Here is a 25,710-nt window from a genome sequence, read left to right as displayed (position 1 = left end):
GCACAAATGAAAGAATTTGCACGGTGCCGACTCAAGAGGCCACATCACCAAGTGATCGAATTGGATGACGATCCTTGAAAGCCGTCCGGTGTGACCGTGCGGTTCTAGGCGCTTCAGTCTGGGACCGCGTGACCGCTACGGTCGCAGGTTCGGATCCTGCCTCGGGCATGGATGTGTGTGATGTCCTTACGTTACCTAGGTTTAAGTAGTTCTAAGTTCTAGGGGACTGATGACCTCAGATGTTGAGTCCCATAGTTCTCAGAGCCATTTGATTTTGATCCTTGAAAACTGTAAATATTAGACAATGAAAAGGTGACAACTGTTTCCTTTCTGCAAAAATTCCCCTGGTACTTCGCATGAGCAGTTGAGCACTGCTCCATAGAGCTCTCGCTGTAACAAGGGTTCGAGGTAGCGGTGTGTAAAGCGTCGGCTGATGGCTTTGCTTGCCGGTGTGGGCAAGGATGACGCGTTAATTGTGAAGCCCGCCGTGCAGCGGCGCGGCGGTGTATAGCGCTGCGTGGGGACGCAGAGTGGGGCTGCCGGCCGGAGGAAAGTCGCGTCCGCGGTCGGGGCTGCCGGGCTGGCCTGGCGCGTGTAATGCGCGAACTTGGCGCATTGTCGGTCGGCCGTCCCGGCGTGATTGCATCGCTATCGCCATCTCTCGGTCACACGCGGCAACAGGCGTGCCGGGCCGGGCCGAGCCGAGCTGGGACACGGGCCCCCGCGGCGTTGCCACGTATCACTCGCACGGAGGACGAATATCAGTCACGAGACAATTCGCTCGGACCCCGGTGGAATCCGCCTGACGTAGCGCGCTAGTATGTGTAAGGGCGCCAACGTCACTGCTGCGACCAGCGGCCGCTTTATTTATAACGTCGGCCTCCGTCGCACGGACTAGCTGGCCGGCGAAACCATTTGGTATTGCCTTTTGCTTACTTTGCTTCTACTCTCCTTTTGTGCCTTTTACGGGTAGGTAGCATAGTCGTTTTTACAGGTGGAGGCCGTTCCTGTGCACACTTTCTCTCTGAATCCGCTTTAAACTACTGCCGTTATCTTAAGTGCCACGATTTGTTCCAGGAATCTTGTTACTGCTGATGCACCGCCGTTGGTGCTTGCTTCCAGTCCTTGAGTGTGTTGTTTTTCAATAACTACTAATATTTTTTTTACTAGCATTTCCGAAGGAGATCAGTCATTTCCTAGTCATTGCATCGCAGTTCTTTTTTCAACTATGCATGTGACAACTTCTGCGGCCTTTCGCTCTGCTCGTACCTCGTTATTTAAAGGCAGATATTTATCCTGTGTTTGGGGACATTGTGGGCTGGTGCTCTCTAGCTACTCCGAAGTGTTGGGTGTGGGATAGTACGTATTTATTTTTCTTCGTCGCCCGTCTTTCTCCCGTTAACGTAAAAACGATCGGAGAAACTTTGTTATAAGGAAGGGTGAGGGAACGAGCTTGAGTATACCGCTAAGAAATCCTCACAGCATGAAGGACGCTGTTAGGAAAACCTTTTAGTTGCGGCAGGATGTGTTGTATGGGTATTTATTCGGCCGTTACTGCCATGTTGCTGCTACTTCTTCACAGCTGTACGTATGACGTGGCAGTGGGTTTCAGATTCCGCAACTACGTTCGCGCGCACAATTTCTATCGATAAAGCGGAACGGTGTGGGCGTGAGACCAGGCAGCTACAGTCTGTTTTGAAATCATATTTTCTCTGAAGTTTCACCGCATATATATCAACGAGTATACTGGTTGTTCCAGAAGGAATGGTCAATATTCAGGGCTGTGACAGGAACGACCATTCGAAGCAAAATAGTGCTCTAAACATGGACTCTAAAATATATACCTTAAGAACTATAAGCACTTCATCTTCGATACAGTGAAACAAATCTCTTATACTGTAAGCTTTTTCAGCGTAAGAGATGTTTCACAGTAGCGAAGATGAACAAGTGCTCATAGCTCACAAGACTGGCACTTCAAAGCCCATGTTCACTGGACATTTTTGCTTCGAATGATCATTCCTGTTATATCCCCGGATATCGACCATTCCTCCTAGGACACCCTGTAAAAAAAAAAAAAAAAAAATCGTTCGCCTCCCTTCCTTCCTGCCCCTGCCAACTTCCTTCGTGGGTGTATACGGTGCTCCAGCGCCGTATGGAATACATTTCCGCCGTTCCTACAACGATGTACATTGCGTTTGGCTGTTGGTTGATGGCGGTATGCAGTGGGTTCGAGGTTCAGCAGCTGACACCATACCTCGAAACGTAGTCAGACTGCTGTTCGTCAGCGCAAGGGCTTGATCAGTAGGTCTTTTCAAGCAGACGGTGGCCGGATGTCGTGACGTATTCACGCTTACGTGTGCGTACGTGCAGCGAATACATCCACCATGGGTCCTTCAGAGGTAAACTCTGTTCGGGAGTGACCAGTTGTCACCAATCCCTGTGGACCGGTTCGTTTTTCGATTTTAAATTCACAAGGTCTTTGGAAGCTACCAATTCGTATTTCACTCGAAAAATCGCAGATTTGCCGGACTGATTAATTCTAATCATTGTCTAAAATACCGGTGCACAACGTAGCCAGAAGTTTCGTCGTCTTCATTAGAATTTTTTATGCAAATCATTTGAACGCGTGGTGAGGTATAGGAAAGAATTTCATAAATTTGTGCATATGCAACGTTCGGTTGCTTTCCACTTAGCACAACTATAACTAATTGGCGTGTGGACTGCGAGGCTATGTGACTAGCTACGCGGCTATCAAAGTAATAATATAAATTTTGATCATAAACTTCTGAGTCTTTCCTCCACTACCCTCCCTCTAGGGTCTCTCTCACTCTCTGTCTCTCTCTCTCTCTCACACACACACACACACACACACACACACACACACACACACACAATCCAGGCTTTTATATAAATACTTTTTTAACCCATAGTTTGCCTGGCATACATCATTGTGCCAATGAATAGTTTGATTGAGAACCTGATGTTGCAGGAAAAAAAAAAAAACAGAATATCTGCATTTACAATATAATGTCTGAAAAAATCCGTTTAATAATATTATTTGCTCTGTTAGTCCCTTGCGCTATTCCTCACGATTAAAACAATTAAACTTTTCTTTTACGGTGAAGTACAACAGTTAAGTAGGATATAAGACCGCCAACTTTTTAGATATGGAAAGGCGTTGGGCTGGAATATTTCCCTCACATGTTCGTTCCTCACATGAATCTCAGTCAAATAATTCAACAAACGCTACTTGGAATCGGTGAACTGCAGGTATAATGTTTGTCTGTTTAGTCTTCTTCTGACAGTATTCGCAACTTCGTTTATCACGCGTTCGTCGTTAACCTTTTGTTGTACAAAAAATATGTGTGAAATCTTACGTTATGTGATCGCTTGAGTCGATTTTCTGCATCAGAATTTGTGACTCAGAGTAAACACTTCTGCTGTCTATGGAAGCCACGTTGATGCCGACATTTTGTGATTTTGACTACTTCGGAAGGAAATTGATTTCATTCTTAAAAGTGCATCATTCCCAAAATCACTTAAAAATATGAATGACTGATCGTTTTGAAATCGGCAAAATATTTCACTGATGCACGCACGAGGCGATGTACGTTGCAGTTGAACGTTACTTTTCAATTGGACCCAACTGTTCGTTGAAATAAGGCGTGGACTGAAAGAAGTCTACTCGTGTAATGTCTTTGATATACAAAAACTCAATCAGTTGCGGACTTCGGTGAACTTAACCTTTTACCCAGATGTACACACATTAATGAACACACAAAAAAGCAAACTCAATACTTCAGTCTAGGTTGACTTGATTAGCGAAAAAGTAGGACGTAGCCAACAAAGAGTAAATGGATGCTGAAATGAAAATAATTGAAGTGTCCTGAAGGAAGCTGAAAAGAAGAGAGTATTGTGGCAGAGCATAATCCATGATTAGAGCTGATCTTGACCGAAACTTCTTACTATGAGGTGCCTTACATTCTGACACCTGGTCTGTGAGGTAACATAGTCGTTAAGAAACTGGTATTACGGTTACAGATTGCCTAATGTAGTGGAGGTTCTGCACTATTTCTGTCAATAATTTCAAAGGAAAACTGGAGAGATTTCTTCGAAAAGGTAGCCATCGATTTCCTGTCCAATCCTTGTCCCTCTGAGCTTGTGCTCCATCTCTAAGTGGCGCCGACACTTGCAGGACTGAGAGCTTTGGTAATACTTCCATTCTTTTTAATCTTAATATTCCCACAAACGTCATTCGAATACTTAGTATTGATTTCATCCTTGTACCACACAAGGAGTTGGCGACAGTATTACGAGATAACTATTGCATATAGTGTCAAACCCCTTGTGCACGTACAAGTCGTAGAGAGTACCAGTCATTCGAAAGGCATTTTTCCAAAGACAAGTCGTCTTGCAGGATAAATAGGTTCTGCTGCAGGACTGGGCACGAGAACGAATTATAAAGATCAGGAGGGATAGGGAAAAAGAGTCGAAAGTTAAAAATATATTGCAGTAAATAATTGAGAAAGTGAAAAACAGAGTGACAAGTGTAACTGTAACAGTTTCAGGAAAGAGGAAGCCATCAAATGCTACTACCTATCGTTGCTTCTATTGGTTTCCATTGTAGACAATAACCCCGTAGTGTAAGTATCGAAAGAACAGTGTTCAGATTTACGTACTTAATTATGCTAGCTCATTCTAAGGCGTATTCGAGCTTTGGCGCAGGATACTTAATTGTTTTATAGAGTCAGGATTCATTTGCAAAGGCATAGAAACCACGCGCTGCAAAGTTTTAGCTCGAGTGTGTCCATTCCCTGGGGAAAACATGTAGAAGTAGGCAGGCCCCTTGGGAGAGCGACCCTACCGTCACGCAGTGGTCGCTAGAAACTGGCCAGACAAGCGCGTTTGCCCACGGCGAGGTCTTCGACCGCTCAGTCTGACCCTTCCCTTGTGTCCTGTACAGCGCCGTGCGAGCACAGCTGCAGGTACCCGGCGAGAACGAGCGGAGTAGTTCACGTTCGGCCGACACCGCCCGTATCACAGCCGGGGGCTGCGCCGTCCGCGCTCTGTACGCAGCTGATGGAAGGGGACAGTTCACTGTACAGAAGTTGTATTGTGGGTACTACGGGTCGGTGGTAGCTGCTTCGTTCCGCTTGTGGAAACACTCGTGACTGTTCGAGACACATTAGATGCCAGACATCCTGCCGGCCCGAGGGGGACCTTTGTTCTGTACATATGTAGAGATAAAGCGCATGTGCTGGATGCTAGGTTTTGCGCGCGTCATTTAAACGATGGCGAAGAAGAGTTTTTTTGTACGGGATACGTTGTGGGAAAGCGCAATGAGAAAAAAGTACGGGACGTCATAGATCAGAATGTGTTTGATGTTGTGTACAGGACGTATTGTGTAGCTGGTATGCAGACGCGAAGAGATTTGCACATGCCGAAATAAAATGGCGACGTCTAGCCGTTCAAGGGATATGTCAACAAAACCACACCATATCAAACCACCTTACGAGATGAGCAGAAGTAGACGTCGAAAACCAGTCACTTATTTCAGCAGATGCCGGAATTTTCGTCAGTGGGGGCGTGACTTCCAGAAACAGCACTGGATAAACTTTGGAAATACAGTGTAATTTATTTTTGTTTTTCAGAATTACATCCACAGCACTGAACACTGGACTTTGATTCTAGAATGGCCCTCAGGTCATCCAGATTTTAATATTTCCTTCACTTCCCTAAGTCACTGAAGGCGATTTCCTTTTTCATTTATTATTTATTTTTTTAATTTAGATGGGGCTGTTTGTCTCCCCGTCCATTGAATATCACTTCATTGCAATTTAAGGATCACGGTCATATATTTGATCTTTCCCTAGCGGTAGACCTCATTTTGTATACTGTGGCGATAGATTACACGGCTAAAACAAATTTTTCCTCTTGCATGTTTTGCGAGTTGCGGCTCGAGTTTTGTCGTTGTAACGTAGAACGCAATGTTCCCAAAAAAGATTTCGTACTTCACTTGCCATTTGAAGGTAGTTTACAACGAAATGGTCAGCACCCGATCGTGATCTGTGAGGCTGATCCGTCATTACGAGCTGCTGAGTGAGTGGCATGGTTGATCCGACGAATCACATGCCAGCGTTTTCTGTGCTGCGTCCTGGCCGGGCATTAGTGTGCCAATAGGCGGGCGTCTCGCGCAGCAGCGCGCTGGCCTGTGGGCCAATGATCGTTAGGCGCTGCTGGGATCCCAGGACCTGGCGCGTCGCCATGTCTGTCCGAAGACGCACCTACCGGTCCCGTCCAATAACGCAGCCTAGGAAAGCCATGTTCTATCACATTACCGCCAGCAGCTGCTAACTTTGAAGGTTTCTACTGGCCCATCCTCTCCCTTCGCATCAGTTTGCTCAGTCCGCTCATCTTCCTCTACCCCAGCGCCACCAACCAATATCTTTCAAACACTCCTCAGGTATTTCCCATATCTGTCCGTTGAAACCTTATCCTGAACATCATTTGATACTGCACATGAATGCTTTAATGTAAAGTTTTTCTTCATCTTGCAAAAATTGTTCGCTCTCCATCAGCATGGGAAATTTCCATTTCCTGTTTGCAGGACCCTTCTTGTATACTGTACTACTTCTAAATTTCTTTTTGCTATCTGCTTCAAAGACTGTCAGGCTTACTAATCTTTAGTTCCGTGTTCGGGAGGACTGCACTTTAAATCCTTGTCCAGATTTACGTTGCCAGTTATTTCCATAGATCACCAAGGTAAATGGCGGAACTGTTTCTGCGAAAGGGCACTGACTACCTTCAACGATCTGACCTTTGTTCCGTCCAGCGACCTCATCGTCAGCGTGATGTTAAGCCCTGGTATTCATTTTTCCTCATCATTAGCTCCGCCCTACATCCTTGGTTTCAGTCCTTCCTCTATCCGAACTCTCTAATTTTTTTACACATCTCTTCCCGTTTTTTTTTTTCGTCTCAACGTGTTTTAATGCAGATATCATTTCTTTTTCACACTTCCCGCCCTTTATTCCCGTAAAAGCATTTGGAGCTGGAGTGTAACTTGAATAATGACGTTCTCATTTCGTCCATGATGGTACCGCATATACTTCCTATGTTTTTAAAACTGCACAGGGACTTTCCTCACTTGAAATGTTGCTGTTCGTATTTTAGTGTTGGGTTGCCAACATCCTGAGAAATATGCCCAGCAAGATCCGATAATATCTAGGAGAAGGAACTGATCATATCCGTCATTGTGGATCCGTCTTCTCGTTCACGTAAGCATCCCAAGGATTCTCAGACCTTTATGAAAGGCAGCATTAGCAGATTGTCATCTTCAAGAAGTCATTCTGAAATAATGCTGAATTTTGGCCTACAGATTATACGACAGGCAAGTCCGATTAGGAGTTGAATGAAACTGTAGTGAAATGGACACAGTTTTAGAGCACCCTCGGAACGGGGTCTGAGCAGAGCAGAGGAGCGGGCGTATCACCCCCTTGGGACGACAGGGCGCGCTCTGTGGTCAGAAGGCTAGTGGAGACGGACTGCGCTCAATACTCCACTCCAGCACGTGCCTCGGCTAGTCTCGGCAGCGTCTCTCTCTCTCTCTCTCTCTCTCTCTCTCTCTCTCTCTCTCTGCACCCACGCCGCAGGCAGGCCACGCATCCACCGCCGGGGCCTGGGTATAGTAATGGCTGCTGCTGCAGGCAAGGGCGAGCAAGGGCACGCCTGCCACACCTGCATTTCTGCCCTCTGGGGCAGCGAGCGGATTTACCACAGTCATGGGACGTCGATGTCTTCATGCGGATTATGGAGAAACCACATTCCTCACACATCCCCGAAAGAGATACAGGCCTTTTTAAAAAGGATTACAAGAAGTTTTGCCCCGAGTTTTACCAGTATAAATCAGTAGACCACAATCCTTTTAAGTCATTACTCCGGCGCTGTGTTTAAATTTACTACCGAACGGGTGACACTGCTTCACCACAGCACGTAAAATTACATGTTTCAGGAATCGTGGTTCGTACTTAATATACCGTCCTCATGCTTGATTTTTCCTTTGGCCTATACCACTAGAAAGAAATCTAAATTTGCCTTTCTTAACGAATGACGTGAGCAGTTTTTTCTTGTACATTATGAGACGGCACCTGTCACATCGTAAATCGGCACGTGCACTTCACTTTCCAAGAAGACGCGCGCGCGAAAATGTAGTTTTTCAGGTCATATCTCGGGTCTATCAGTCACAGAGAAGAAGGGTAAGTATTTTGGATAGCTGATACCCTAGCGACCATTCTCATATCTAACGGAAAAGCGGGCATTATGCAGCTGCCCTACGGTACTGGGTCAAAATTTAAACATTGCACACTTCCTCCAACCCATGCAAATTGAGCAAATCGGTTGGTTCTTTTGCACTATATGTGATCTTCTAGAGTAGGCCTCCGGCGGCTTATAAGAATATCATTTGTTCTTCGGCAGTTCCTGAGAAAATCCCGAAAAACCATGATTTTTTGGGTACGAAAAGTATCAATTGTGGGGATGGGAGGCCACTTCTATAATTGCTGTTCATGGCAAATAGTCAAACCATGCGTTCTTAAGATGAAACTCCGGAAAACATCGAAAATTTTTCTATATAATTATCCGTTGCCGAGATCCTGAGGTCCAGAGATACCGTATTTATAATTTAATGTATGCACGTAATATTCAGACTGTAGTTTTAACTAACGTAGTGAACACACAGAAAGTTCTAGGGACATCGCAAAGGTTCCAAGGGCACCAAACTGCGAGCATGTTGTTAGGCTGCATTTTTTTTTCACCTAGAAAACTTTGATGCACTGTTTTTTTGTAAGGCCGGCCGCGGTGGTCTCGCGGTTCTAGGCGCGCAGTCCGGAACCGTGCGACTGCTACGGTCGCAGGTTCGAATCCTGCCTCGGACATGGATGTGTGTGATGTCCTTAGGTTAGTTAGGTTTAAGTAGTTGTAAGTTCTAGGGGACTGATGACCACAGCCATTTGAACCATCTTTTTGTAACGACACTTACCGCCTATACGAATATGCCCGAAGTGGTACTGCCATTACAAAAACTGGGTTAAAAAGGATCCTAACATGCCTGAAAAACTTAAAATGACTGCCAAAAATTGAGTAAAGCAGGAAAAGTGTCATTCCTCAATATATTTCAAGATATAAATCATGAGGCGGGCGTTTTCAGTGAATTGAAACCGATGAGCAAAGCATCTAGAAAAAAATGAAAAGCAAAGTTTTTTGTGTTAGGCTTATATATACGTACTTATTTTTTGTTTGTATGTGTGAAAGTATATATCTTTGTCGAACTGATTGACCTATAGAATTCTTTTTATATAACCGGCTCATCCTGCTCTGGCAAGGAAAAGAAGGAAACCAGCGGGAAAATGTTGCTGTTGAAGCACAAAAATTGAGAGGCCAGACAAACGTGTGATTCCTGAAGGGTGGCAGCAGCCTTTTCAGTAGTTGCTGGAGCAACAGTCTGGATGATTGACATTGCTGCCTTGTTACATGAACCAAAACCGGCCTGCTGAGCTGGTACCGCGGACCGGTGAAAGCAAGAGGAAGCTACAGCCATAATTTTTCCCTGAGGGCATTCAGCTCTACTGTATGGTTAAATGATAACAACATCCTCCTGGGTAAAATATTCCGGACGTAAAAGTCTACTATCAGGAAAAACAAAACTAGCAGTCTACGATTAGGAGCGTGGAATGTTAGATCCCTCAATTGGGCAGGTAGTTTAGAAAATTTAAAGAGGGAAATGGATAGGTTGAAGCTAGATGTAGTGGGGATTAATGAAGTTCTGTGGCAGGATGAACAGGGCTTTTGGTCTCGTGAATACAGGACCATAAATACAAAATGAAATATTGTTATTCAAGAGTTAGGTTAGTAACGATTAAGGAAATAGGTATCGAAGTAAGCTACTACAAACGGCATAGTGATGGAATTATCGTAGTCAAAGACAGATACGAAACCAACACCAATCACTTTAGTACACGTTTATATACCGACTAACTACGCAGATGATGGACTGTTTGGAAGGAAAAAAGTATAATGAGATAAGAGATTATTCAGATAGTTAAAGCAAACGACAATTTAATTGTGATTGGGGGGGGGGGGGAAATTGGAATTCGATTGTAAAAAAGGAAGACAACGAAAAATAGTAGACGAATATGGACGGGAGAATGGAATGAAAGAGGAAGGCGCCTGGTAGATATTTGCACAGAGAATAATTTAATCGTTGCTAACACTTTGTTTAAAATCATGAAAGAAGAGAGTATACGTGAATGAGAGCTGGAGACATCGGAAGGTTTAAGACTGAATATACCGGATGGTTATATTATTAAAGTCCAGATACCCCAGAGGTCCAGTGTGGGCTGTATTTATCGTTAGGCAGCCAAACTTCTTAGATACTCTAATATGTTATTGCGGAACCGATTAACGCTGGAAAAAATTAGTTCCAGTTTTTGCCACCAGCTGCAAGTTTGCCCTGTGAAGGCAAGAAAGAAGTACCGAAATGTTGCGTTATAAAATTGGTTAGGTCAAACAATTGACAAAGGCTTAAAGTTGATTTTATTATTAACTGCCGCTTGCACAGTTTGTTCAGTATGAGCACCGGGGACGTCGACGAGATTCTATATCCGTAAAACAACGTGATAAAAAGTTGCTCACAGCAGTTCCGGTGGAATCTGAGTAACGTTTTCTTGTATACTGGCCTTCAGATCAGGTAGAGACCAAACGTGTTCCTGGTAAACTCGTACTTTTAGATACCACCACACGTTTCAGATCAGGTGATCTTGCAGGGCATGCATGTGGAAATCCTCTGGGGATAACACGTTCGTGGAAGGTTACATTAAGCAGGTCTTCCACTGGGCGACCGACATGAGGTCACCCTCTTGAAAACGGTGGTTTCCACACAGTGGCGCTCATCCAAAGCAGGACTCACAAGGTGGTCTCAATAACGTGCTGACGACACGTACACCTGACAGGCCCGGCGGCTGTATTCTCTTCCAATTAGAACGGACCGAGAATAAATGTGCATGTGAATTCCTACTACACCAGTCACATCCGTCGACTGCAGTGGCTCTTCGTGTACAACGTGCGGTTTAACAGTGCTCCCAATTCGGCGGGTCTGTGAGTTCACTGCATCCAGAAAGGGTATAGTATGTTTCGTCACTCCATAGAATATTGCCAGGCCACATATCATCAACTTCGAACTGAAGAGCAAATTCAGAACGAAATAGATCGCAAAATTTGCCATTCTGTTGATCGTGTGATGGACAATTTTCGTGACACTGTACGACCACGACCACTTGCACTACTGGGGCACTTTCTGCTTGGTCAGTTATAGCGACGGCAACCTCGTCAACTGCTTCCGCCGGGATATGATGCCGTCCGCTTCCAGGTGCCACACAAAGCTCATTCGTATTTTAGAATTTCATTATCATCGTCCTCTCCTCAGATCTTTCAATGGACGATAATCTGTCAATGCAGCACTTTAATTGCTGCCGTTTCCATAAATAAGTTTCACTTGCTAACAGCACGGGTCTCTTCTCGATAGCCAAACTGTTCACTCGCGTTATGGTTTGCAAAATCACAGCGTGAATGTCATACTGTCATACAGACAGTGCACAGCGCCAGATTTGCTCCTGACTACCACAATTGCATTGGCGTATCTACCAAGTTTCGCTGCTATACGATGATTACAGCCCACACTGGACATCCGTGAATAGCTACACTTTACTTATAACCACTAGGTATACTGGTAAAACAAATTTCGGACCCAGATTTTAAACTGTTAAGACATTTCCGGGAGCAGATGTGGATTCTGACTACAATTTAATGGTTATGAACTGTCGATTACAGCTAAAGAAATTGCAAAAAGGTGGGAAATGAAGGAGATGGGGTCTGGACAAGTTGAAAGAACAAAGGGTGGTTGAGAGAGGGAGCGTTAGACAGCGATTGACAAGAACAGGGGTAAGGGATACAGTAGAATAAGAATGGATACCTTTGAGAGGTGAAATAGTGAAGGCACAGAGAGTCGGGTAGATGAAAAGACAAGGCCGAATAGAAACCCTTAGCTATCATAGGACGTATTGAATTTAATTGAGGGAAGGAGAAAACATGGGATAGGAAATGCAAAATGGCTAAGCAGGGATAGCTGAATTCCTTTGGAGAAAGGAGAAGCAGTTATAAGAATATCAAGAGCTCAGATGGAAAACTAGCACTAAGCAAAGAAAAGAGAGCTGAAAAGTGGAAGGGATATATAGAAGGGCTATACAAGGGAAATGAACTTTACGTAAAAAGAAGAGGAAGTAGCTGAAGATGAGATAGCAAATGCGATACTGCGAGAATAATTTGACAGAGCACTGAAAGACCTAAGTCAAAACAAGGCCACTGGAGTAGGCGACATTCCGTCAGAACAGCTAATACGCCTCGGAGAGCCAACGATAAGAAAACTGTTCCACCTGATATCCAAGGTAAGTGAGAAAGGGAAATCCCGTCAGACTTCAAGAAGAATGTAATAGTTCTAATTCCAAAGAGAGCAGGCGCTGACAGGTGTGAATATTATCGAACTATCAATTAATAATTCATGTTTGCAAAATACTAACACAAATTAATTACAGAAGACTGGAAAAACTGGTAGAAGCAGCCTTCGCGAACATCAGTTTGGATTCCGCAGAAATCTAGGCACGCGCGAAGCATTTTTGATCCTATGACTTGTCTTAGAAGATCGGTTAAGTAAAGTTAAACCTACTGTCATAACTTTTGTAGATTTGGAAAAAGATTTTGATAATGTCAGTTGGAATACACTCTTTAAAATTCTTAAGGTAAAAGGGTAAAAAATACAGGCAGCGATGGAATGAAGAGTGACGAGTGGTTGAGAAGGGAGTGAGATAGGCTTGTAGGTATCCCCGATGTTATTCAATCTGCGCTATGAACAAGCAGTGTACAAAGCCAAAGACAGATTTGGAGAATGAATTTAAGGTTTGGGAGAAGAAATAACAACTTTGAGGATTGCCGATGACACTGTGATTCTGTCAGACAGAGCAAAGGACCTGGAAGCGCATTTGAGCGGTATGGGCAGTATCTTGAAAGGAGGATATGACATGAACATCACCTAAAGCAAACCAGGGTAATGGAATGTAGTCGAATTAAATCAAGCGATGTTGAGGAAATTTGATTAGGAAATGAGGCAGTAGAAGTAGTAGAAGAGTTTTCTATTTTGGCAATAAAATAATTGATGATGGCCGAAGCGGAAAGGATATAAAAAGTAGACTGCTAATGACAAGAGTAGCTTTTCTGAAGAAGAGAAATTGTCAACAGGGAATGTAGATTTATGTGCTAGGGAGTTTTTTTTTTTTTTTTGTGAGGTTATTTGTAGTGTAGTCCTGCACGGAAGTGAGACGGGAGATATAAACAGTTCAGACAAGAAGAGAATAGAAGCTTTTGAAACGTATCGCTACAAAAGAATACTTAAGATTAGATCGTGTAACCAATGAGGAGGTACTGACGAGGGGAACATGGCAAGTGGCATATTCCGATTTCCCAGAAACTTCTCTCAGCGGAAGAGGAGTCAAAGCGAACACGTGTTTCTGGTACAGTTAGCAGGTTCGAAAGGATGTACGGTGTAGTAGCTACTGGGGATGAGGTGGTGGTATGCACAGGATAGTGTCGCGGGGAGAGCTACATCCAATGAGTCTCCAGACTGAGTGCTACAACACCAGGAAGCCACAAAGACAAATGGAACAGATTGTTCGGAAATTATTCTACGATAAACTGTTTGAGCTGCATCTAGATGTAAACAAACGGCGTCGTATTCTTCTACACGGCGACATTCTGCTGGATTTTTCCAGGCAATTTCCACCACCATTTCGGAGATATGTTACTCCTGTATTAGCACTCCCTCTACACACTACTTTGCGCCAATTGTCTCTTTTTGTCAACTTCGTTGTGATAAACCTTGTGGTTAAATTATTGATAGGCTATGATATTCACGAATAATTAAATATCTCGCAGACTTCCAGTCAAGCCTATATTGGGAATATTTCTGACGCCAATGTTTTGTTTGCGCAGGCGCGGGTGTCAAGATGGAGCACCTGCAGGCGGTGCTGGACCCCAGGAAACAGGAACTACTGGAGGCGCGCTTCCTGGGCCAGAGGGTGAGTACTGCGGCTCACGCTCGTGCGTCACGCTCCGCGCCGCTCCCAGGTCGATACTTGTCACGCGCCTGCACACCTCCTCTGGACGCAGCCGCCGCAAGTCTCGAGGCTCTTTCTCTGTCTTAGCGTCTTTCTGGTTTCGCTGCTTGGGAACGGATAAAAGCGCGTTCCATAAATACATCCGTCATTTTCACATAGTCACCACTATTCTTCGTTGTACAGTTTTGCCAACGGCGTACTACAGACTCTATCCCGGTCTCGTAAAAACCTGAACCAGCTTTGACGACAGCTTCTCATTCTGGAAAATGTTGGCCGTTTTGTTCATATTTCATGGACCCAAAGAGAGAGAATTCTGAAGGTACTAAATCAGGGTTGTACTGCGGATTTGGTACGATAGTTCAGACATAGCTGACCGTGAGATCCATGGTCACAAAAAAATGGCTCTGAGCACTATGGGACTTAACATCTATGGTCATCAGTCCCTAGAACTTAGAACTACTTAAACCTAACTAACCTAAGGACAGCACACAACACCCAGTCATCACGAGGCAGAGAAAATCCCTGACCCCGCCGGGAATCGAACCTGGGAACCCGGGCGTGGGAAGCGAGAACGCTACCGCACGACCACGAGCTGCGGACATGGTCACAAAACTACTGTGGGGTCTGCAGTTACCTGATTGGAAGCGGGAGTTTTCCTTCTCTGGCTTGACTCTGATAATTTGGGGTTTCAGCCTAGTCAGTGACACAATGCAGCGTTCTGAATTGCTTTGGGCTCAAAGACACGCAAACGAAGCACACCCTGCCCGTCCCAGAACACTGTGCACGTCACTTTGCCTGCAAGTAGGCGTGTCTAGAACTAAGATGTGTCTTGAACTACTTCTTTGATGGTGAATTCCCTACTCATCGTTCCATGACCTGTATGTTGGTTTCCTGCGTGCTGCGTAATACCGCGTCTCATCTTTAGTGATCATGGTGTTTAGAAAGCCATTACATTCAACCTCGTGTTGCTCTAAGAGATCTAAAACCGTGGACCCGCCTCTCACACTTTCCGGTAAACATGGTTGAGTATCATGTTTTCCAAGGCGTTACAGCCGACATTCATGTGTCCACACAGTTCTTTGGTAGTAATCAGCGATCGAGATGCTGTTCATTATGAGGGATGAAAACTGAGCATAGTGGAAAAGAGAGATAGGGGTGAGGGGGGGGGGGGCGGTGGCGGGGAGGGCGATTTGTGGTGCACACTCTTCTCACCACTGCTGAACACATTACATCTACTGTATTGTTTCCACACACGTTCAGCAAGCTGCTATGTATTTCAGTTGGCGCAATTTGTTCAGCAGTAGGACTCCAAAGGCGTATGTCTATTTTATAAACATCTTTATAATGCTCCATTGCTACACCTCCTTGTCACAGAACAACGAAACCAACAGGATATTAGCAGGAAAATTAAAAAATTATTACTACAGCAATGAAACCTCTCTGGGTCGCGCGCAAAGGAAGGATAAAAAATAATGGAATAACATCGTATTTTGAACAAATCAGGTAATCTGTAATAATTTCCCTGTGCGTCAGGTGACTCTAAGTATGGTCCAGTGAGCTCAATGTGACAACCACACGTAACTCCAGAAGACGGCCATTATGTCAGTCGTGAAAAAATTGTTCATTTAAATAGGACCGTCAGGTGAACGTGGTAAGCGGAAATAGACGTTCTGCAAATCAAAGATTTCTTAGTTCGCACTGTGACTTCATCTTCAAAGGAACTTTGTCATGCAGTCATTAGTATCGTGCATCAGAAAAATTTGCAGTACTTTATATAGATTACCTTACAACGTATTTTTTTTTTACTGTAATTGACTTTCAACCTTCATTCTGAGTAATGATACACTACGTGGTCTGAGTGGTGATACATTACCTGCAGTGACCGTAGATCCTGGTACAAGCGTCGTACTGAGGAAGAGGAAGCTCGTTTATGTTTGGAAATTCGCAATGTTTGGGAGGAAGAGGATAGATTTTGCAGAGGAAGAGGATAGATTTTGCAGACATCCATGTGTTGCTAGATTGATCACTTGTTGAGACTGGTAATATTTGAGAAAAACCTAAATTGTAGTCTCGTTGAAGAAACCATTACAACATTCGTATGGAGCGATGTTCGGATAGCCATATCACAGTGCTGGGTAGGTATTGTAGCTTATTGTCTTAGAACATGATCCCATTGTCTAAACCATTTAGTCTTCTTGCTCGGAGGAGCACCATAACAATTTTCATATATTTTGCAAACTTTGCTACTATGTAAGTAAACTTACATGGTGTCTGAGTATGTGTAAGCACTCTACAAAAGTTTGGCAGATGGACAAAACAAATACTACAGGCGAGCCCAATTTACCTAAGAAGACTCGGGAAAACCATCGGATAGATGGGACTTAGAAAAAGACAGCTGGATTCATTTGGCAGTGGGAATATCAAAATCAGCAGAATAAGAACAACCTGGTGGATTTCTATTTTGCACACCGGCTCAAAGCAAAAAAAGTCCAATAAACATGCACTCTAAAGTGCATACCTGAAGAGCTATGCGCACTCGTTCATCTTCGCTACTGTGAAACACATCTTCTACCGGTGAAGTGGTCCTAGCTCTTAAGTTACGCATTTTAGAGCTCTTGTTGACTGGACATTTCGATCTTGTTTCAGTCCGTAATAGCTCTTCCCAAAATATGGAAAATGAAGACCTTCCAATTGAAGAGATGTGTTTCACAGTATCGAAGATGAGCAGATGAAACACTGTTAGAGATATCAATGTCAATAGTGAGAGCTTATACTTCCGGCATTAAAATAACCAAAAAGTCTGCTCCAGTGTAACTCTTCTGTTTCATTTTCTGGTGGCGTTGAAAATAATTTAATGGCGGCTAACAGGAGTTACTTAACAATAATATTTGAGGAACCACTTGTTCCTGCTGCAAGTGAGTCCTTCGCGTTCCAGAGTTAGAGGTTTCTGAACACAGATAGGACACTGTCCAGGCCGGAGAAAGAGCAGGGCACACTCTTCCAATAGGGTCACGCCTAGCAACGCATTGTGGTTGTCAAACCAAAATTTGGATTGATATTAGCGTTACTTTTTTTTGTGAAAGTCAGAAATATTAGAACGTGTGAAAGATGATTGACATTGCACAAACCCCTAGGATGTCCTTAATAGTTTTCCTTGTGGGTCTCCCTCTCCCTCTCCCTCCAGTGGTGTTCTAGCTCTGTTTACTCATATCTCAGAATGCTGTAACTTACTGCGACTTTGACTCTGTGATACACTTGCTCTGATACCCTGAAGCTGTGTTCCGTGGTGCTGTCTGTTATATTGTGGGCTTTGAGGTGGTGAACTTTTCAGACTGTCTTGTTTTGGCTTGAATACTGATTAGTAAATGGATTAGTGACAGTTAGCTCTAAGTAGGTGTCAAATGACGTTCGGGCAGTTCTATCATAGTCACCCGCCCGCCGCACCTTTCTCCGTTGAGCGTCTCCATGTTAGGAAAGTGCTGTGTGTGTGGGAGAAAAAAAAGTGAGGTAGTCCAGATGCGATGTAAATGGGAAAAAATTTGACACAGAAGATGGTCTAGTATTGAGCCAGCTCTAAAAAACAGTATCACACACACACACACACACACACACACACACACATCTACCTGTGACATCCACTCGTCCTGCTCAAAAAATGAAAAAAAAAACTTTGATTTTCTTTGCTGGATGCCTTCATTGTCTGCTATTGAAAGACAGACTGTTGAATTTTTTGTCGATTTTTGACGGTCTAATTATTAAATGTTTGTTTTCAGTAGCGCTATGATCCGTGCAGCATCATTGTTTTCACACCTGTGCTTCACTACTTTCACGAAAACTGTCTCTCAGAACACTAGAAATGATTATACATACATGTTGAAATGTATTGATCATGAAAGAATGATTAAGATTAGATGGGCGGATCGAATTACTAATAAGAAGAAACTAAATCGAGTTGAGGAACAAAGAAATTTATAGCGCAACTTGACTAATAAAAAGGATCGTCCGAAAGGACACGCCCAGAGGGATGAATGATTAGTCAATTTGGCAACTGAAGGAAGTCAGTGCAGAGGGGCCGGGGGGGGGGGGGGGGAGGGGTGTTATACGAGTAAAGGTAGACCGAGGCTGGAATACAATAAGCAAGCTCAATTGGATGTAGGTTACAGCAGTAACCATGCAGAGATGAAGAGGCTTACACAGTAACTTGGAGAACTGCATCAAACCAGTCCTCAAACTGAAGACAAGAGCAACAACAATAATAATAACCATGTTGTACACTCTAACATCTCGTCTTCATATAAAAAGATGTAAGACTTTCTCAAAGATTAGTACCTTCCTAGCATTACGCACTAGAATACTTTTCAGCGTTAATAAAACTGGTTACTTAGACACTCTTCCGCACACGCATGTAAACATAAAATAATATCTAGGGTGTAATTAATTTCTCTTAGTGCCGTAAATCCATTTATTATAAACCAGGATGGGCCAGTGCTTTACGTGCAGGAACTCGTAATCTGAAAATTAATGGTACATAAATGTTCTCTGCGTACTATTCTTTATCAACTCGCATTATTCACATGTACCACGAAAACTTTAGTCAGTAAAAATATTACAGTGTTGTTTAATTTTGTGTGGTTTCCCTAAAACAAACACTCTGCACCAAATCAACGTTTTAAAAAAATGTACCGATAATAAAAGAGCAGTTGCGAAATTCGATCCTCAGTCTGTAACGATTTCGGTGTCGTCAGGACGCCTAATTTCTGCCTTCCTTCCTTCCTTCCTTCCTTCCTTCCTTCCTTAATTATTTACTTGAACTCATCTGACGTGGACCATTTTGATTTTCCTCCTTTTAGCACTAGCAAAATCTGTAGTACAAGCTTACAAAGTAAGGCAACTAAAAATTCTCATCGTTTAATTTTACCGCCTTTTTTCGATTGGGGAAACATTCGTGATTAATTGCTTCCGAAAGTACATACATGGAGGAATTTGACAGTCCTAATAGATATTGTTTGTAAAAATGTGTAAATTTCGTTGATTCCAAAGAGCACTGCTCTCGGAATTCCTCTCTTAAAAAACAACCTTTTACACCTTATGTCGGGTGTGGTCATCGATGTATCCTATGGTGCTGACACAACGGACGTAATGACGTCACCCAATCAATAGCAGGCTGTTAGTCGCAGAGGATTGCACGCGCTACTTTGCACTCGCAATCGCCTGGGCAGTCCCTTTTTCAGGCAGTCGACTCTCTGCAGCCAACCTTCACAAAATACATTCAAAACGCTGTCCAGATCGCAGTGAGAAGCGAAGCAGAGACTTTAAATACTATATTCTGTTTGAAGATTTACTTTTTTGCTTTGATGCTTAGTAAGAGCTTAAGGTATGCCAGATTTGTATCTCTCAGTTTCTTTTAGTAGGTAATGGAGAACACTGATATCTTTTTTAAACTAATGTTTAGCACCGTCTGGTTACAGTTTATAGATTCAACATTCTACACATCCAAAAATCTCTAACATGTACTGCCACGAAAAATTGTGCGGTAGAAATACCTCGAAGTAGTAGTAACATGTGGATGAATTCTTAGTTCGGCAGTTACATTATCAGAACTTCGCAAGAACTTTGAAATTGGTTACGTGTTTGTGAAGTTTTCAATCATTAAGTTGTGATTTATTTTTTATGACGTTTTATTTTCTATTTTACATTTAAGAGGAGAAAACACACAGTAGAAAATATATTTAATATAATTTACTCTTATTTCATGTTCCAAAATAAGGAAACATAAGAGGAAAGTCGTTAAGTCACAAATTCCACGACACTTGCAGATAAGATTTCGGCATGTGTCAGCTTCTGCATAGATCAAAGAAAGATAACTTAGCAGTGCCGCCATACCAAAAGAGAATGTTTCCAAGAACGCCACCTATATGACGTCAGTGACAAACTCTCGCATAGTTGACTGGAAAGTTCCGTACGCCACTACGTATCAGAATGTGAGGGCCGACAAACTGAGGTAATGGATGAATTTTACGTTTCTCAAGACTATAAATTTTCCACCGACAGGAAAAAAAAGAACTAACAGTTGTAACTGACTGAGAAACGTTTGAATGTTTGTGTAATGGTATACAGAATAAAAGATAAGAGAGCTGAAATCGCCCCAGGTATAAAAAGAGGAACACTGAGCGACATGGGAGGATATGGAATGAAGCAGCAGCGCAAGGTAACACGAGACGGTTTCGTCTGGGTGCCTCTGAGTTGTCGACTTCGCGGGATTCCACTTAGGGGCGCCTTTTGGGATTCCACGATTGCCTGCAGGCACCGCCCACGACATGTGAGGGTTGAAGCTCGCTCTAAATGAGGGGTAACTTTTTTGAACTGAATTAAGTTTGTATAAAGGGATAGAGCACACTGGTTGTGAAATAGCCATCCGTTACCAGAAACGAACGAGTCTGAAACGTTGCTTGTTGCAGTGCCTATACCCTGCAACAAACTTCAGTAGTTTCCCTGCCGAAAACGTCAGTAATAAAATCGTGATAGATGCAGGATATCGTAAGAAGTAAAATTGTTAGGTCTTTACTCCATATAATGTAAAAGAAATACAATAAATCTTAAACTATGTAGTAGAGAAATTTGAAAATGATTCGTGTGGGTACTATACGAGTTCTTGTTATCTTTCTTTCCTAAAATTTTGTTCTTCTTGGGAGTTCAGATTTTTTAATGCTCCAGATACCGACAGCCTTGACTCTTAGGTTACTTATTTAGTCAGATTCGTATATGAAAGTTAGTCTGGCGCTGTCTTAAGGAGTGAATTCAAAAAAGTTTTTTTAAGGAATTTGATCATGTGTTCCCCAGTGCCGTTCCATTTCGTGTTAAATGAAGGCTTTCAATTTTGCCTATTCGTTCGTCATTTGTTATGATTTTGGGAATTACCAGTGTATGGTCTATTCGTGGCAAATTATTTGTGTTGTCGTATGACTTTTCTTCGATCTTATCGAGAACGTTTAATTGCCTGTTAATATTAGGCATTATTTTCTCAGTGTCATTGCCAACTCCCAGCGGAGGACTAAAAAGAAAGTAAAGTTTGTCGCTTGAAAGAATGCATAAGATGCAGTATTATTTATTTAAAGCTACTTCGTTACATACTGGTTCATCCCTCCCTCTCTGAGGAGGATCGCCGCTGTCGAGTAATTACGAGAAACAGCGTGCATTGTCTCACATAAAACGACATAACTTCCACATTTATTACTATTACTGCTGCTGCTGCTGCTGCGGCTACTACTACTACTACTACTATTTATAGTGGTGGTGGTGGTGGTGGTGGTGATGGTGGTGTTTCTTCTTCTACTGAAGATTTCTTACTTGGAAAATGTCTATTATTTCTGTGTACTGCCCACCATCTCAGTCTTTTAAACTTGGAGAGACCGCTTTCACCACACGTAACGGAATGTCTTTCCTGGGCTTCTGCGGAGCACTGCTTGTATCATTGCTCTACTTCCTACTTACGGACGACGGTGTAGACGGTTTCAGGTTGAACTCCCAGGACAATCACAAAAAGCAGGACGTCTCTTCCTTCCTGTAGGAAACTAAACGTTTGTGCTGAATCCATACACCAACATGTCTTTCAGCTTGTAAGGTTCGTCTAACGTGATCCTGTTTGCGGGTTCGTGGTATTCATCCGTTATTTAAAGTCAAGAGGAAAGCATAAATCTTACCTCTAATTACTTTGACTCAATAGAGAAATTTTATCGCCAACTTTTTTTGCGCAGTGTTTGATCTCAATCCAAGTTTACCTTCATTATTTCGAATTACGATCAATTTTCGTTTGCGTCCACATTCTTTGGCCCTGCTAGTTGTCAGCATACGTTATCATGTTTGCTCCTTTTCTCCTTAACGTTTATGTCTTCTGCACGACGCCTGATTCTTCGTTAGCCATATTACGTATAGTTGGTTTCTTTTCGAGCTTAGACCATTTATATTCAATGTGAGTTCTGCTGATCCTGTTTAGTAGCCCTATTGGCATTTTAGCCTTAGCAGATTCAAAGTTCTCATACGTTTCACTGAAACTCTGGCAAGTTTCAGCTCTTCTGTTGCACAAAAGTTTGCTGTTGCCATAACTGACTCATTATCATCAAGTCATCGTTCAAAGTTGTTACCAAAAATCTTGAAAAGTACTTGACCAGATTTATACTTCAAATTTTTACACGGTACTGTAATGATCATTCGGGCGGACATAGGCTACCTGCTTTTTAATACATAAATACATACGTGCCGTGATTTAGAGGGTGTTCTGAAATTCCCTTTACAAACTTCTAGGACTTACAGATGTGAATGAGTTCGTAACATTTTGAATAGGAATCCATGTCTGGAAACGGACCATTTCCGTTCAACGACGGTTTCAATTCAGATGTTTAACTCATCCACTTCCGCTTGAGGATTTGAATTAGGCGTCACGCAGTACAGTTGATAGGTAACAATTTGCAAGGAAACGTAACGAAACGAAACTTCCATTTATCACTTAAGCATAGTTTTTTTTTGTATTAACACTGGAATACTATGTTCCATACGTACAGTATGATGGGTTCTGTTTTTTGTTTTGGAATAATGTAAAAACGTAATGTTTATGTCTCAGTACAAACAAATGTGCTTAAGTGATAAATGGATGTTTCGTTGTGTTTCCTTTCGAACTGTTACTGCGTCACTCCTAATTCAATTCCTCAAGCTTGTACTCACTTCCCTGTAAAAGTTCTAGAAATTTGTGACGGGAATTTCCGAACACCCTGTATAAGCGGAAACTTTATTACCGAAAATTTCGAGAAGTTGCTTAATTGGAATTATATTTCCTTACCCGCAGGGGACCTACATTGCGAGGTGTATCGTCATAATTGTATCTATTATGTGTACATAAGATGTGGATGAATGTGTGGGGGTTTTGGTGTTTTGCTTGTGTAGCTGATTACGATGAGAGAGAAGAGGGAGGGCGTAACCCGGGGGCCGGCACATAGGCTACTCCTCTCAAATAGCACTAAGGGGACCGTCGAATTTAAGTGTCCATCCCACGGCCGGATCACCTCAACATTTGTTACTGGTCTTCACTCTGGAACACTGCGGAGAGGTTGCTTTATAGACGAAGACATTGGCGGAAGGTTTCCTGATATTCCCATCCATTGTTGGATGAGAACTTGTTCGCATTTCGGCGTGTACTTCTCATCGTATTCATTACCTTACCAGTAACTTCTCCTGTCATCCCAGGTAAGTAATTAATTTTTCCGTCGATGTAAATTACAAAAAACTTTCAACTTCAATTCTTGTACTAACTGTTAATTCCTTTTTATTCGTGGATCCATGTAGTCTACAAACTTTTTTTTCCATTAACATATTGCGTGTAGTATTGTGCGTCGCTGCATGCGAGATTTTTTCTTTCGCGTCAAATGTAACTCTTCCAAAATCGAAACCGTTTATGCTCATCGTACCCTTAAATTCCAGAGTCACTTTCGAAAACGTTACATCCGCTGACTGACCTTCAGGAACTGTTCTGAAAACAAATCTTAGAGCTGGGCATTTGAACGTTGCAGTTCTGACTACAAGCTCTCTTGGGGGCACTCTGTACGGTATGAAACAAAATTGGAGACTGCTGGCATTACTAAGGACTTGAGTTTGAAGAGGCGTGTTAGTGTTTCCTTGCTCTGCAGCAGATGTCGTCTTATTTGAACAGTTCACTGGCAGTCGACGAGCACTATACTGCAACCGCCTCCCTGGGCTCCGCCAGTAGTTATGAGGTTTGCACGATATTTTGTATGCGTATCAAATACCTTCACTTAATAGTTGTCGTGTTCATAGTTCAACCCATTTGTGTCAACGCAAATCTGAAACGGTTCTTTGCAGTGTTCGGAACCTTCTTGCGTGCCATTTCCAGCGAATCTACACAGAGTAACTGCTGTGGCGGCATCCCGGCAGAGACCAAGAACACTGTAGTGAACTGCTCTTCCGCTGTTACTGAGTTGATCGGTTTTGGTGGAAGTTGTCACGGACGAAAAACAGTCGCATACTAATCCGTCACGATAAATAGTTCTGGCTGTCGAGCCACGCTGCCAAGAACTAGCGTGAATTGCATTCAACCACCTTCAGTAGCATGTCTTTCCGTTCAAGCTCTGATTTCTCATAATTTATAACGGTGGTCATTTCTCTCTATGTAGGTGGGAGTATGCAAATTTTTTTCGCATTCGGAGGAGAAAGTTAGAGGTTTAAATTTCGTGAATAGATCTCATCGCATTGATAAACGTTTTAAACCGTGTGTTATATGCCTGACACTGTCTCCCCTGTTTTGACATAATACAAAACTAGCTGCCCTTCTTCGAACTTTCTTGATGTCCTCTGTCAGTCCTAGATGATATGGATACCATAACGCGCAACAATACCCCCAGAAGACGACGGACAAACGTAGTATGGCAGTCTCTTTAAAAATGCGTGTGGTCTCTTTTTTTTATTTAGTTTTTTAAATGAATCTATAATGGTTTTTACGTTCACACTCAATCGGTGAAAGAGATAAGTTATATGACTAAAAACTCGTCGATTGACTGTGTATCGATTTTTAGGTTTTTATCTCAGAAGTGTGCTTAGGAGCTAAAGTTCCATCGTAAGGGTTACCGAGTCAACAACGACTGCCAACATAGTTTCTATAGGGATTAAGTGCTGCGTCAGCGTTCAACATCAACACAACAGCGTATTTTTTCGTTCTTGTGATTACCGTCTGTACAGATTAGGCAATGGTTTCTTCTGTGGATTTGTATTTCCTCGGTTCACGTTATGTGTGGTTGCTTTCAGATCTGTTACGCTTCATCCTTGACAGTAAAACTGCTCGAAGCCATGCCATGACACATTGAACAAACATATTGTACTTCCCCATCTCTGGTTTAATGCGTCCCTGCCATTAACTTAATAAGACTGCAGTATTGCGGCGTCCTGGCACAGGTCCTGTCACCAGATTATGACGAAGGCACAATAAGAACACTGACAACATTGTTCGCTGAGTTCTACTGAGTTACCTGTAACTGAGTGAGAGGGAGAAAGTCTCAAAGGATGCTTAGCACAGGTGATTTTGGATCGGAGAGGAGAAATTGTTAGCTTCGTAGGAAATGAATAAGGGTACAAAGCCGTAAGGATTAAATTTAAGAACAATTCATTTCCCAGTAGTTCAGCCTTATTTGGAGAGATGTCTTATAGTGGCTGTATTTCTTTGCAAATCAAGGAGTACACCCTACCATTTTTATGTTGGTCCTTCCTTGTATCCCCTAGTTCCTGAGTTCCACCGTTCGCCATCAGAAACGAGCGCTCTGCTTGCAACTCTTTCTGGCAATACACAATCAAAACACTTTAACCACAGAGAGGGACGAGTGTGAGGCAGCCCTTATTCCTGTTTGTATTCCGACACACAGAAAATATCAACTGTTAGTCGTTGCTACTACTAGAGACAAACTCTATATAGCATGTTCTTTATTAACAGGCAGAA

General features: G+C 42.9%; 1 protein-coding gene across 5 annotated transcripts in view; it reads left to right on the top strand.

Annotated features, from left to right (window-relative positions):
- The window catches only part of LOC126473257 (serine/threonine-protein kinase tousled-like 2), a 585,239-nt gene that overhangs the window by 379,767 nt on the left and 179,762 nt on the right, over nt 1–25,710 (top strand). For all 5 annotated transcript variants that reach the window (XM_050100191.1, XM_050100194.1, XM_050100195.1 and 2 more), the window contains one exon: nt 14,092–14,177. In XM_050100191.1, the coding sequence (XP_049956148.1) occupies nt 14,092–14,177 (86 nt within the window). The remainder of the gene's footprint in view (nt 1–14,091; nt 14,178–25,710) is intronic.

Source organism: Schistocerca serialis, chromosome 4 (genome assembly GCF_023864345.2).
Source record: "Schistocerca serialis cubense isolate TAMUIC-IGC-003099 chromosome 4, iqSchSeri2.2, whole genome shotgun sequence".
In the NCBI taxonomy this organism is placed as follows: Eukaryota; Metazoa; Arthropoda; class Insecta; order Orthoptera; family Acrididae; genus Schistocerca; species Schistocerca serialis.
This window is presented reverse-complemented; position numbering and strand designations above follow the sequence as displayed.